Here is a 15,790-nt window from a genome sequence, read left to right as displayed (position 1 = left end):
ACTTTATGGTCTTTTAGTACCAGCATTTGACAGATCTTTGGTGACTCACTAAAATGACTTCTATTGTGCCTTCTGAGGGAGTTTTAAACTTAACCTAGCAAATTTGTATATTTTAAGGATAAAACTATACATTATAAGATTGAATAATGATGCATGTAATGCCTGGGGCACAGCAGCTGGTATCATGTAGACTTAAGAAGTGCTAACTATTGTTAGAGGAGATAGTAAATACACTAAATTGAAATCATAGGTCCTTTAATGTGGCTCCCAATGTTCTTTCTACTTCACAATGGGGTCTCTCTTACAGTGACTAGTAATGTTACTGGCTCTAGCGATCAGGGGAAGTATTGATCAAGGCTCTATAGATCGATGCTTGTTCATACGTGTTTAATTTATCTCATATTGCTATGTTAATTTCTTTCTACAATAAAAATAATATTTTACATTCTACAGCGTCCTCATAGATTGTAAGCCCTCAGAAGGTAGGTAATAATTCTTATACATTTCTAAGAAAATGTCTCAAGTGATAGTTTGTATGTGGAGGGTATTCAACAAATATGATTACTAAATCAAGGTTTTATATTTCTTTGATTAAACTTAGATACTCGGTTCTTTAGGCCTTGTTCTAATTCAGTCCTGAGACCCTTTCACTATTCTGAAAAATTCTGGAGCTAAATTGTATTGGGCTTAAAAGCAGTCTAGAATACCTCCAAATATACCTATTCTAAATAACTTACAGAGAAAGGTAGTAGCCAAATTTCACAGTAAGCATTTAATAATAGAAGTATAATTGGCACATACAGCTGTTGGAATGTCCTAAAAACTGGCATGGTGATCATTAAAGAAGTTTGTTAGATGGGCGTTACATGTAAGTGATGAATTACTAAATTCTCCTGAAACTAATAGTACACTATATGTTAACTAAATAGAATTTAAATAAAAACTTGGGGGGGAAATGTTTGTAGAGAATAATACTCAACTAAATGTTGCATATTGAAACATCAACGTAAGATAGATTGACTTCTTATAACTACAAGAAAATAGCATTGGTTACCTTCACATACTGCACCAAGGAAGTAATGAGTGAAGTCAAAGAAGTGATATTTTTACCAAGTACTAGAGAATATAATTATGGGCAGGAACTGTTCTGAAATGGCCATTTCATTCTGCAGTAGCCAGTGTGAATAAAATAAGTAAGAGAACTATTTTTTTTCATAAGAAGCAGCTGCGTTTGAGGCTTTATTTGATTTACTGATAAAGATAAAAATTTGAAGAAGCTATTTCCTAGAATTTAGGAAGCAGAACTTAGCTATTCATCAAGACAACTGAGAAATTCTAAGTTTATTCAAATCTAGGTTCCCATCACATTTATAACAGTTACCTCTAAAGCATCAGAACATCCAACTTCATAACAACATTTTAGATCATTGGGAAATATTGAACAAGTCATTTTTTAAATATCTGTCTTGTGTTGAAATATTACTTTCTTTTATTATAGGTCCAGTTGTTTACGTCTTGGATCTTGCAGATAGACTGATCTCAAAAGCGTGTCCATTTGCTGCAGCGGGAATAATGGTTGGCTCTATCTATTGGACAGCTGTGACTTATGGAGCAGTGACAGTGATGCAGGTTCAGTATTTTACTCTATTCAGTGATAATACTTTTAATGTGAAGATCTATTAGATTTCTGTTAGGAGTTTTAAAAATTATTTTGGACAAGTAATATTCTCAAGGCTTAAAAATAAGAAAATCTATAAAAAAAAACTATATAGTGAAAAGTCATCTTCTTACTCCTGTCCATTTGCCCAGGTTCCCCCTCACTTCCCCAGGTAGCCATTTATATTAGTTATGTAATATATTCTAGACTTTCTTTGTGCATGTGCAAGAAAAAATAAATTTGTTCTCCCACACACATACATTTTTTTTTCCCCTAAAAGGAAGCATATTAGAACTACACCCGCCTTTTTATAAGTATGGAGAGATCTGCATACCATTCTACATATGGAATTAGAACAATTTACTAACCAGTCTGTTGTTGATTAGAAATTAGTTACTTCCCGTTTTTTGCTACAATCAATAACTGTTGGTGAAGATTATTAGACTTAAATTTCAAGATTTAGTCCCAGGCCCTTGATTCCTCGCTTTATACTTTTTCCCTAATGATTTCCAGCTATCAGCTGTGTGCCTTTTATGGTTAGATCTACATCTTTTGCCCTATTCTATCCTCAAAAGCAGTCCTGCCGTTGCAGCTTGACCCTTCTCCTTATGTGACCACTTGTGATTTCACACTCAGGATTTCTGAAATCAAACTAGTCTTTTCCTCAATTTGAAACCTAAATTTATTTATATTTTATAATATTATAATTTCTCTATACCTCTGATTGCTACTATCATTTTCCCATCTACTCGGTTTATATCCTACATTCTTAGGATTACCTGTAACTTTCTGCTTCGTAGCCCTATCTCCAGTCCACTGACCAAATCCAAGCAGTTTCCATTTTGATATCTTATATCCGTAGCTTCCTTTCCACAGTCTTTATAACACCTGACTTTGTTGTCACTCCCCTATCATACCATATGGCTAAAGGAGCCTTTTGATTGGTTTCTCTAATTTCATTCTCTTCTGTCAGTCCATCCTTCCAAATTAATCTTCCTAAAATAATCTCTTCAACATCTACTCCAAGCTGTCTCCTCTGTCTTAAGTAGGACTTTTCCTATGCAGCAGTTAGATTGGGTAAGTGTTTCATAAGTAACTCAGTAATAGTTTACAGACTATGTAATATTCTAGAAATTGCACATAACTTGCCTATGCCAGGTCCATAGTAAGTAGCCTTTCTGGTTGTTTAGTCATGGTGAAACAGAGTATTGCAAGGTTTCTTCATGAAGCGTTGAGGATACCCCCAAAATCTGGATGTAGTCACTAGAATGAATTACATATAGTAAACCATCATTTGTCATGAGTGTAATGGATAAAGATTAAGAACCACTGGGGCGCCTGGGTGGCTCAGTCCGTTGAGCGTCCGACTTCGGCTCAGGTCATGATCTCACAGTCCGTGAGTTCGAGCCCCGCGTCGGGCTCTGTGCTGACTGTTCGGAGCCTGGAGCCTGTCTCAGATTCTGTGTTTCCCTCTCTCTCTGCCCCTCCCTTGTTCATGCTCTGTCTCAAAAACAAATAAATGTTTAAAAAAATTAAAAAAAAAAAAAAAAAGATTAAGAACCACTGACTTAAAAAAGATTCTATTTAGGGGTGCCTGGGTGGCTCAGTCGGTTAAGCGTCCGACTTCAGCTCAGGTCACGATCTCACGGTCCATGGGTTCGAGCCCCGCGTCGGGCTCTGGGCTGATGATGGCCCAGAGCCTGGAGCCTGCTTCCGATTCTGTGTCTCCCTCTCTCTCTGACCCTCCCCCGTTCATGCTCTGTCTCTCTCTGTCTCAAAAATAAATAAACGTTAAAAAAAAAAAAAAAAAAGATTCTATTTCCTTGACCTGATTTGTTATGCCAAATCCTTCATAGTCTTACTTCATTCTACTTTGAGGCCTATTGGGCTGTCCCCTGCATCCTATCCTTTTGCTCCTGTTTAGTTTTTTACCTCTGTCCTTTGACTTTTGCCACCCTCCCTGCTTCATACCTGTCTCTCCATTCCCTTCTCTACTTCTCCAAATCTGAACTCCTTTCAGGCTTAGTTCAGCTGCTTTTCCCTCCTGAAACTAACCAGACAACTCCTGCCACTGTCATTCTTTAAATGGCAGCAAATCTTGTGCTGACCAAGTGATATTGATATAGATTACTGAAGTTATTTAATTTTTCCTATATTCAGCCCTTTGCTTTTCCTATTAGAAGGTAATTTCCTTGAGGGGTACTGGGTGGCTCAGTTGGTTAAGCGTCCGACTCTTGATTTTGGCTCAGGTCTTGATCTCACAGTTTGTGGGATCAAGCCCCGCGTGGGGCTCTGCACTGGATTCTCTCTCTCCGCTCTCCTTCCCTCCCCTGCTTGCACCCACTCACACTCTCTCTTGCTCTCTCTCTCTCAAATATTTTTTAAAAAGTAATTTCCTTGAAAGTAGAGACTGTCTTACACTTAGGTATTCCTGTTATAGCATATACACAGAGACTAATACTTAAAGGGCTTTCATAAATATCGTGGGTTTTTTTTTATATGACTAGTTCTGTCAGGTAGTAGCAGGTTTATTTGATTATATTCTCTGCAATAATTAAATAAAATAAATTAAAACTCCAGTTTTGATTAATGAGTACATCATTAGTTCAGGGAGGTTTAGGTGATTCACTAGTACTGACGAAGACACAAAAACTTAGAGCAAATATATACATTATTGAATGTACAATACGGATGTATATGTATATTTTTTTGCAGATGAGGAAACTAAGGCCCCATGAGATTGAGTGATTTCTCTTAATACCTAATTGACTACAAGAAATAGGATGGCTCTTTTTGAGGAAAGATTTTAGGCTCACTCAATCTTTTTTTTTTTAATTTGAGAGAGAGGGAGAGGATCCAAAGCAGGCTCCACACTGCCAGCTTGGAGCCCGATGTGGGGCTTAAAGCCACTAACTGTACAAGAGTCAGACGCTTAACCAACTGAGCTACCCAGAGACTCCAAGCGTCGCTCAATCTTAAAAGAAATTTGTTAATGATTCCCAGGCCCAAGGACTATAGTTCTAAGACAAGGTGTACGTAAGTGAACAACTGGAGAACAGTTATAACATTATGTAAACAAATATGAAGAGTACAGAAGACTACATAAACAGTATTTTAATTCAGTACAATGAAAGATCGTTTGAAGTTTCATAGAAAGTAAGTCTGGAGCTGACTTTTGAAGGCAATAATTTGGATCTGTAGAGGAGATACAAGCAAGGAGACAAAAATGAACATGTTGGTTAATGGTGATGGTAAAGAAAAAGACTAAAATTATGATGATACATATATTTTGTGTTACCACTTAGAAATAATCTTCATATACACTGTGGCACTTGGAAAGATTTTTTTTTAAACCCTGAATGAGAGAGATTACAGTAGATTACAGACGGTAGATAGGTAGTATCATATGATTTAATTGTATTGGGAAGACTTTTACCTTTCTGAGCATATTTGTTAGGGAATGTGCCCCACTTATACCATCAGCAGTATTTAGGGTTTTCTTTTCCTTTTGTTCTCCGACTACTCTAAAGTACAAGTATATTAGGTTAAGGAATCAGACCACTATTCTTTTCCCATTTATTTCTCCACGAGCCAGTCTTAAGTTCAATCCCAATTAGTTGTGAGGAACTTGAGACCTTCTATTTATCTTTTTATTGAAAAGACAATGTGAGGGGCGCCTGGGTGGCTCAGTCGGTTAAGCGGCTGACTTCGGCTCAGGTCATGATCTCGCGGTCCGTGAGTTCGAGCCCCGCATCAGGCTCTGTGCTGACAGCTCAGAGCCTGGAGCCTGTTTCAGATTCTGTGTCTCCCTCTCTCTGACCCTCCCCCGTTCATGCTTTGTCTCTCTCTGTCTCAAAAATAAATAAACGTTTAAAAAAAAAAAAAAAAAAGAAGAAGAAAGAAAAGACAATGTGATAGGTAACTTTTTTCCCCCAGCACTGGGCTAAACACCTTCCAGCACTGATGTTTTTAAACCTTGCATCAATCGTGTGATCTAGATACTATTAATTATTCCTAGCTTACAGATTTGGCAAGTTTACGTGTCCAATACCACACAGTAAGGAAGAAGCATTAGGACCCCTGTCCCTAATCTAGGGCTTCTTAAGTGAAACTTTGTTCCACAGGCAGTGGGAACATTTTACTCTGGAACAACCACCTTCATGTCCATTTTCGTTCCATTTTTCCCTCTGGTGTAAAAATAACCCCCATAAGCATTGTCAGTTCTTAACTCATATACTACACTTAACTATCCTTAAGTCTGACTAAGAAAACCTCTTAATTCATCACTGTTCATTCTCCCATTTAAAAGTAGGGCCATAGGAGCACTTGGGTGTTTCAGTCAGTTAAGCGTCCGACTCTTGGTTTCTACTTGGGTCATGATCTCATAATTTGTGGGATCGAGCCCCACATCGGGCTCTGCACTGACAGTGCGGGAGCCTGCTTAGAATTTTCTCTCTCCCTTCTCTCTCTGCCCCTTCCCCCATGCTTGTTGTCTCTCTCTCTCTCAAAATAAGTGAATGAACTTAGGAAAAAAGGTAGATTTTAAAATAATAATAATAATTTAAAAAATAAAAGTAGGGTCCTAAAAGGAAGTGATTTAAAAGATCAGATTAGGGGGTGCCTGGGTGGCTCAGTCGGTTGAGCATCCGACTCTTGATTTTGGCTCAGGTCATGATCCCATGGAATTGAGCCCCTTGTTAGGCTCTGCACTGAGTATGGAACCTGCTTAAGAGTCTCTCTCTCAGACACCTGAGTGGCTCAGTCAGTTAAGCAGCTGACTCTTGGTTTCAGCTCAGGTCATGAACTTATGGTTTGTGAGTTTGAGCTGTGCAGAGCCTGCTTGGGATTCTGTCTCCCTTTCTTTCTGCCCCCCTCTCTCTCTCTGCCCTTCCCATGTCTCTTTCTCTCTGTAAGTAAGTAAGTAATTAAGTAAATAAATAAATAAATAAATAAATAATTTTTAAAGTCTCTCTCTTCCTCTGCCCTTTCCCCCCACTTGCACTCTTCTTTCTCTCTAAAATTAGAAAGAAAAAAAAAGATCAGGTTAAAACTCTTAGCCTTTCAACATTGGTGAACTCCTGGATATGAAGAACTAGCTTTTAGGCCTCAAGCAGAGAAACAAACCTTTCTTTAAACCTACAATTCCTAGGCCTTTATTTTATACACAGATAACAAATTCTTAGAGAAGACATTCTATAGTTCCTGAATCTCACCCCCAAATTGAAGTCTTAAAAATAACCTGTTTTGAAATCTTGGAGCATAAAACCAGAATGTTCCTGATGATACACAAGGTATGCTGGGTTTGTTTTGACCAAAGTTAAATCAGCCCCATTGCTTTACTCAGTCCTCATTTACTGCCCTTGAGTCTGATTATAGTAGCAGGGGGTATACTATAGTTATACTATTGTTTCCATTTTAGCATTTATATTTGCATGCTTGTTTGATTTGTCTCTCTCCTCTCCAAAAGACATCTGTTTAGCTCACCATTTTATCCGCAACACCTAGGCCTATTTCTGGCACACAGTCAGTATTCAGTTGAATGAATGCATGCAGGTATGCGTGCATGGTGAGCCCAGCTTGAGTATAAAGCATCTCTGTCGACTTTAGGTATAAGAAATTGGGCAGTGGGCCTTTTGCTCAGTTTGCCCTATTTCCTTTTTTGTTTCCTCACTCTGAGATACCTGGTTGTAAGGTTTTTACCACTACCCATGAGAAATAAACTGTGCCTTACTATAGTCTCTACCTGAATATTCACTCTGCTTTATATTTCTAAACCCCAAAGTTTAAAAATAGCATAACCCACAAAAGGGATTTTTCAGATTTCTGAATTTATTTGCTAGCACTTTGAGAATATTTAAATCACATTTAGTTGTAACTTTATATGTGATCATTAAACTGAAAATAATAGAACGAGGGGCGCCTGGGTGGCTCAGTTGGTTTAGCCTCCGACTTCGGCTCAGGTCATGGTCTCACAGCTGGTGGGTTCAAGCCCCTTGTCCGACTCTGTGCTGACAGCTCAGACTCTGGAGCCTGCTTCAGATTCTGTGTCTACCTCTCTTTCTGAACCTCCCCCACTTGTGCTCTCTCTCTCTCCAAGATAAATATTAAAAAAGAAAAAAAAATAAAATGATATAAAAATGAAATATTCCTCAAAAAGCATAGGTAAATACACAATCTCTGGGCTAATCCACATTTGTCCCTAGTATGGGATTAGGGTTTATGAAATACGGTGTACCCTTGAACAACATGGGGATTAGGGCCACTGACAAATCAAGAAAAGTTATATATAAGTGGACCAGTTATATACAAAACTCATGTTGTTCAAGGATCAACTGTATTGTGAACCAGACTCTTTCACTTTAGGGCAACTCAGAACAGTCATCCTTCACATACAAGGTGTCAAGTTTCTACAAGGAGACACAGAAGAATATTAGATACCTATACCTGGTTTTTGGCCACTGAGAAGAGGCTGGCCTCCTGCCCTTTAATATTACACTGTGGTTAGATAATGAAGCACAAACCTGGACTATATCCCTAGCTCAGATTTTAAAGCATCCATTTTGGTGTTCTCCATGTACTTATAAAATATTTTTACCTGGATTGAGTGTGTTGTCTAGAATTTCAATTTGTTCTTACCATTCTCAGCTTGACCTTATTTCACACGTCCTTGTAGTAGTGAAAAATTTGCTATGTAGTAAAAAAATTTGCTATGATAGTTGACATGAAGAGCATCTCGTTTTTGAAAAAAAAAAAAAATCCCATTTACTTTTTCATGAGCTTGTTTCCTGAGTGTACCTGGCACTTTTAGTTTTCCCTGCCTTCTTTCTTTCCTTCCCTTCTTGCCTATCCTTCCTTCCTTTTACCTCCTCGCTTTCAAAGAGACAGTTTCTTTCCAGTCCTCTCTTCATGGCTTACTCCTCAAGTGTGATCAGAAAAACTATTTGGAGTTTTTATAGTAGTGTCTTCCTAGCAAGCTGTCCTCACTGTAATACCTGGGTGGGCTAAAAGCCCAAGATTCTGAAATCGTCCTCTTCTGTCATAACTGCCAAAAATAATCCTTTAGAGAAATAGGTTTAATTTGGAAGCAATTGAGACTTTGGCTAAAGGGAAGATCATTTGAGATGTTTGAAAGAGAATTTTCAGGGAAGTTCTCCAGTTAAAACTAAGAAGCTCACCAATAAAATGGAGATGTTGAGAGAAGTATAAGGCCAAGATGGAGTAAAAAGAATTTTCCTGGGAGGGGAATGTATGGAGATTCACAAGTAAGAATCATATCCTGGGGTGCCTGGGTGGCTCATTTGAGTGACCAACTCTTGGTTTCAGCTCAGGTCATGATCTCACGGTTCATAGGTTCAAACCCTGAGCTGGGCTCTGAGCTAATAGCACAGACCTTGCTTGGGATTCTCTCTCTCCCTCTCTCTCTCTCTGCCCCTCCCTCGTGCTCACTCGCTCTCTCAAAAATAAATAAACATTTTTTTTTTTTTAATTTTTTTTTTCAACGTTTTTTATTTATTTTTGGGACAGAGAGAGACAGAGCATGAACGGGGGAGGGGCAGAGAGAGAGGGAGACACAGAATCGGAAACAGGTTCCAGGCTCCGAGCCATCAGCCCAGAGCCTGACGCGGGGCTCGAACTCACGGACCGCGAGATCGTGACCTGGCTGAAGTCGGACGCTTAACCGACTGCGCCACCCAGGCGCCCCTAAACATTTTAAAAAAATAATCATATCCTTTTTGCCCTCTGGAATCTAAACCAGTGGAGAAATAACCCTAAGACCCAGATGAGAGGGAAAGGATTGTTTTAGCTTCATTACCCTAGAGTTAGGATACCCTAGGGTTCCTAGATCAGAAAAATGACTGGAACCTGTAGCAAAAACTGCAGTCACTCAAATGTAGATCTTAGAATTGAATTTTAGCAGAATTTGGTCTGTAGAACAAGCATTTATTTAGCCAGCCAGAAAAATCACTCTATACCAGAGATCACTGAGTATGGAGAAAGAACCAAAGAGAAGTGAGCTTTTGGGCCATCTCCTAAAGGCTGGTTCTGCCCCTTGGTTATGCTTACCCTAGTAGGAAGAGCAGAAAAACAGATGCTCTGCTGGAGGACAAACAGGACCTAGAATTATAGCCTAGTCTAACCATATCAAATAAAAGGAATAAAATAACCAGAAATCCCCTTCCCTCTATTGAAATGTAATCAATGTGGGTCAACCTTTTTTTTTAATTTACATCCAAATTAGCAGGGCAACAATGATTTCAGGAGTAGATTCCTTAACGCCCCTTACCCATTTAGCCCATCCTGCCTCCCACAACCCCTCCAGTAACCTTCTGTTTGTTCTCCATATTTAAGAGTCTTTTATGTTTTGTCTCCCTCCGTCCCTTGTGTTCATCTGTATCTTAAAGTCCTCATGAGTGAAGTCATATGATACTTGTCTTTCAATACCCTTTAGTTCCATCCACATAGTTGCAAATGGCAAGATTTCATTCTTTACGATTGCCGAGTAATACTCCATTGTGTGTATATATATATATATATATATATATATATATATATACATACACCACATATTTATCCCTTCATCAATGGACATTGGGCTCTTTCCATACTTTGGCTATTGTTGATAGTGCTGCTATGAACATTGGGGTGCATGTGCCCTCAACCATTTTTTTTTTTTCAATATTTATTTTTGAGAGAGAGAGAGTATGAGCAGGGGAGGAGGCAGAGCATCCAAAACAGGCTCTACATTGACAGCAAGAAGCCCAACATGGGGCTCAAACCCTCAAACCACAAGATCATGACCTGAGCTGAAGTTGGATGCTTAACCGACTGAGCCACCCAGGCACCCCACTATTTTTTAAAGCTTTTATTCCAATATAATATGAAGGAGGTTTTTTTCATTTGAATGAGAGACACATAAATAAATCAGGACTGATTCTGATTTATTTTTAAAACTTTTTGTATTTTTATTTCAAAATTTACCATTTCCTCTAAAATGAATTCAGCTCAAGCATGCAACCTTTCATTAGATAAGGAAATTATTCTAGTGAATGCTGTTTGTTTCACAGGTTGTAGGCCATAAAGAAGGTCTGGATGTTATGGAAAGAGCTGATCCTTTATTCCTTTTAATTGGACTTCCTACTATTCCTGTCATGCTGATATTAGGCAAGATGATTCGCTGGGAAGACTACGTGCTTAGACTATGGCGTAAATACTCAAATAAACTACAAATTTTGAACAGTATATTTCCAGGTAAGGCCCTGAATTGTGGTTATAATGAGCACACCAGGTTAACCTTGTGGAAGAATCTTAACATGTGAAGATATTTTAGCTATTGTGATTTATTAGCACTAATACCTCCATTTCTTTTTTCCCCCCAACAGGGATTGGTTGTCCTGTTCCTCGAATTCCAGCTGAGGCTAATCCTTTAGCAGATCACGTCTCTGCTACCCGAATTTTGTGTGGAGCCCTTGTCTTTCCTACTATCGCAACAATAGTTGGTAAACTGATGTTCAGTAGTGTTAACTCTAATTTACAAAGGACAATCTTGGTAAGATGGTTTTAATACTACCTTTTTTTGTTTTCCACGTGACTATACAAAAGAAAAGGAACTGTGTTTAAAAAAAAAAAAAAACAGTGGGACTTCATAAATACTCATTCTGTGGCTTCTGTGCCTTGAAGTTCTATTTGATCCCCACTGTTATCCAATAGCAAGAAAGAGGGGAAGATCCATTGCATTACTTCTGGCCTTCCGGAACTATGCTGCAGGTGATGTCTCTCCTAGAATAGGCATGAATTATCACACCCATCCTTGCCAACAAGATTTTGGTGAATAGCTTCAGCTCTAGGATCAGACTGCCTGGTTCATATCCTATCACAGATACTGCCTTGCTGAGAAACCTAAATCAAATTTCTTCACTTCTCTGTGCCTGTAAAATGAAGATCATATTGGTAGCTACATCAAGGTTATGTGGTAGATTAAATAGTTCATTTGAAGTGCTAGCACATAATACGCCCTTGTATTGTTTGCTATCATTGTTATTCCTCCCACTTCCCTTCTCTGATAGCAGCCTGCACATGTGCCCAAGCCTTCTCCCTGCTATATCAGAATGGACGTCAAGCTAAGTGGAGAGAAGATTACCTCAATAGGAGAACAGGGAAGGGGGCACCTGAGTGGGTCAGTCATTTGAGCGTCTCCGACTCTTGATTTCGGCTCAGGTCATGATCTCACGGTTCGTAGGATCAAGCCCACATCAGGCTCTGCACTGGCAGCACAGAGGCTGCTTGATTTTCTCTCTTGCTCTCAAAATAAAAAAATATTAAAAAAAAAAAAAACAGGGAAGGTATCTCTGTTGGGTGTAGTGATCCTGCCTGTCTTACCCCCTAAGTAGAAAAGAGAACTGTCTCATTTGCGTTCATCTGAATTAGCAGCAATGGCTATGTCTTTTCTGATCTAAGTAAAATTATGTTATTATGTTTCTCTAAATCTGCATTATAAAAAGCTTTTTATTTTTATTTTAGGGTGGAATTGCTTTTGTTGCCATAAAAGGAGCATTCAAGGTTTACTTCAAACAACAGCAATATTTACGTCAGGCACACCGCAAAATTCTAAATTATCCAGAGCAAGAAGAAGCATAAAACTGTGACTTCTAGTTGTTCTGCAGTCCTATCATCCTTATGAGTCTGTTGTGTTGTTGATTCCATCATTAATGCACAGTAGTGGAGACTTATGATAAGCTGCTGCTCATATTTTTAAGAAATAGAATAAAGCACTTAGGGCAGGGGAAATCCTCTCAGTAATCACGGAACCTAAGGTTGTGATTTGTTTTCATTGTTTTGTATGTACTTCTTTTATGGCAGTCATCTGAACCATTATCTTAGCATGGTAGACCTGGGTTTTGTTCATATTTTCTCCAGACAGAAATGTAAAGATCAAACTGTGCAAATATTTAAAAATGCACATGCTGTTTTATTCAGATGCCTCTTTTGTACATGTTCATGTTCAGTGTTTTCTTAGAATCAGCAACTCAATGAAGGTACTATGAGGATTTTTCTCACTGGCATAATTTGATTACATGCTAAACAGGAATATATGTTAATATGAGGAAATGTAAATTAGTTATAAAAAATAACAAACCAAAAATGTATGTAAACATTCAAATGATTATCTGAACAAATGCAATTTTGTTGTGTTTTTCTTAACCCATGTGACGTCCTCCAAAATGTGTAGGGTAAAAATTCACAGGGCTTCCAAATCACTTTTTCACTATTAAATTTTATTTATATAATGTCGACATCTCATAGCTCATAATGTAATTTTGACTCATGTAGTCGTGTGTGTGTGTGTGTGTGTGTGTGTGTGTGTGTGTGCGCGCGTGCATGCATGTAAGAGAGAGAAAGGGAGAGAGTCATCAGGTCCTTCAATCACTGGAGTACAGTTTTTAAATCCATATTTCTAGAAATTAGAGCTGCCAGTTTATAGTAGTTTGAGCACAGAGAACGGTTTGCAAAAAAAAATCAATAAAGTTATTTTGCTCTTCTCTTTCATTGATTCAGTTATTCAGGTATTTGTTGATCACCTCCTATTTGCCCAGGCATTGTACAAAGTGCTGTGGGATACAGTGGTGAGCAAGACAGATTTGGTTTCTGCTTTTATGCAGTTTACCATCTAGTTTCAACAGATAGAAAACCAGCAGTGAGTAAACCAAGGTGAGGTTTACTTGAGCTCTTTGTTTTTATATCAGTCAGCAAGAAGATCATTATGAAAACAAGAAGTCTTGAGTAAATATTGAGGTTATTGTTTTTTGGCTTAAGTCCATTTATTAAATCCAATACTAATGTTTTTAGATTTTAATTGCTTGTCGTGTTGATGAGGCTAGCACCTTAATCACTGTTTAACTAGTTTTTATGTTCATTTTTAAAAAAGCAATTATTTATTTTAAGCCATTTTTAATAGTGGCCCTTTTAATGTTGTTCAGTCTGAATGGTCTTGCAGTTATTTTCATTAACTAAAATTTTTAAAAGATAGTTCCAAAAACCCTATTTATTTTCTTGTTCACAGTATATAATGCATGACAATAATAAACGTTTCCCTTACTGATACATGGCCACTTCTCTTTAGGAGTGTAGCAAATATAGATTGAGCTATGTTAGATTGCAATAATGTATGTTAACTTTAGTAATTTAAGACTGGTACCTTTCTATAGTATGAATGTCTTAATCCTGTCTTATAAAGTTTATGTGAATGACTGTTGAACATTCAGAGTTGTAATTATTTTGGGAGGAAGGGAATATTTGACTGACAGTGAGCCTTATTAAGAACACTGCTGCAGTTGTAAAGGGGAAATATAAAATCTATGAGTATATATAAAAATAACTTAGATTATATTGCTGTAATTATAAAATATATTGGCTTTTCTTTAATTTTCAATATAAAAAGACATAGTAGATATTTCCTGCATAATTTTGTTATATAGAACAGCTTTTAGGCAACCTTTAATAAAATTATACAAGCACACTGTTCCCCAGTTACTACTTTCATGCCCAAGATCGGGGGGGGGGGGGGGGGGGGGGAGTAGCTGCTTTTGTGTTTATTGGCATCAGGGTTCTTGAGGGCCAAGGAAACAACTCTAATCCTTTGGGGGCAGCAGGGAGGGTTTTCTAGAGCTATGGGGAGGGAATTGCAAGTGCCTGGGGACCAGAGTGGCCTCTAGCCCTGGAATTGAAGACTTTTAAATCCCAAAAACCTTCGCTCAGAAAGTTCTGTGTACCAGTCCAGAAAGGTGGCTTGCACCACCATGAACAATAGAAGAGCATGGGCTGACTAAAGTTAGATGGACCTGGGTTCCAATTCTGATTCTGCTTTTAATAACTGGATGTATACCTTGGCCAAGTAGCTTTCTCTCAGCTACAGTTTTCTTCATCTCTGAAATCCAAGTAATACTTCTATCTCAGAAGACCATTTCTAGGATTAACTGAGAAATTAAAGGAATAGAGGCACTTTAGGCTCGAAATAGCCCCTACAGAGCAGTAGCTGTTTCTTAATTGTTAGTCTGTTCGTGCTCTATGAAAAGGGAAAGGAGAGGTAAGAGAATGGTGTTAGGGGACAGATTAACGGGATGTCACAGACTTTGGGGATGGGTGGGTATATTTTGTGTTTTCCTGTTTAATTTCACATTGCTTTACTGTGTTATTTCTATAAACTTTAATGTTTTAAACCTCTTTTATAAAATTCAGTGACAACTAGTAGAATTCTCTTCTTTGCAGAAGTTAACTTATCTCCAAAGTGGCCGAAAATATTGTTCCTCATTACATGATTATCAAATGACTGTGAAGAATATAAAATTAAACTTGGTGACTTAATTAGTCACTGCCTTGCTAACTGTGCTGTAATTTTTTTAAACGTCTTGTTTTTAATATAGCAGACTATCTCAATACTGGCTGGATTAGGTTAAATAAAGAATTTTTATGTTCTCTAGGTGTACTTTGTCTGTTGCACAACTCCAAAAATGTTAATCCTGCACCTATATAGTTGTTGTTTTTTAATCCTAGTTACCAAGATGTCAGTGAGACTTTTAGTAAAAATAATCTGAATTTTTAAAAACTGAAGAGGAATTGTCTTAATTTTGCAAGTAAGCTAGCCCAAATTCCAACTACATTCTGATTTTTAAAATATATACCCCCTCAGCCACTTGCACTATGATTAGACAAGCAACCACACAGGAACTGTGGGTGGTCTCATGCTCAGGGTATCTTAAAGTGTATTCAAGTGGGCTGGGGATACGTTAAAAAAGTTGCTTCCTCTGAGATACTAAGAATTTAAGTTTCTGAAGGTTAGAATCTTCTAGAATGAGTACATCAAATAAAGGCCCTTCCATCCATGGAGATTTTTTTCCCTAGGTTATTTCATTGCCCCCATCTGAGAGACTAGCAAAAGAGAAACGACAGACAGTCCCAGATACATATTCTGATATTTGTGTGGCAAGTTACTTTAAGATCATAAAACCTATCCCTGGTTATTAGAATTAAGTGAGGTAACATTCTACAACAGTTTGATATACAGAGCAACAATCTGTGCCAATTTAAGTAGAGGTTGGTTTGCCCATAACCTTCCTTTGGTCTCCTGGGATCTCAGGG

The 15,790-nt window shown here is 38.0% G+C and overlaps 1 protein-coding gene across 1 annotated transcript in view; it reads left to right on the top strand.

The window, feature by feature from the left end:
• Positions 1–15,127, top strand: part of MARCHF5 (membrane associated ring-CH-type finger 5) — a 59,071-nt gene extending 43,944 nt beyond the window's left edge. The window contains exons 3-6 of the mRNA XM_078434587.1: positions 1,499–1,629; positions 10,723–10,906; positions 11,038–11,204; positions 12,176–15,127. Of these exons, the coding sequence (XP_078290713.1) occupies positions 1,499–1,629; positions 10,723–10,906; positions 11,038–11,204; positions 12,176–12,292 (599 nt within the window). The 3' untranslated portion in view covers positions 12,293–15,127. The remainder of the gene's footprint in view (positions 1–1,498; positions 1,630–10,722; positions 10,907–11,037; positions 11,205–12,175) is intronic.
• The last annotated feature ends 663 nt before the right edge of the window (positions 15,128–15,790 follow it).

Source organism: Panthera onca, chromosome D2, assembly GCF_046562875.1.
Source record: "Panthera onca isolate mPanOnc1 chromosome D2, mPanOnc1 haplotype 2, whole genome shotgun sequence".
Taxonomy (NCBI): domain Eukaryota; kingdom Metazoa; phylum Chordata; class Mammalia; order Carnivora; family Felidae; genus Panthera; species Panthera onca.
Note: the sequence above shows the minus strand (reverse complement) of the source record. Positions and strands in the feature narration are given on the sequence as shown.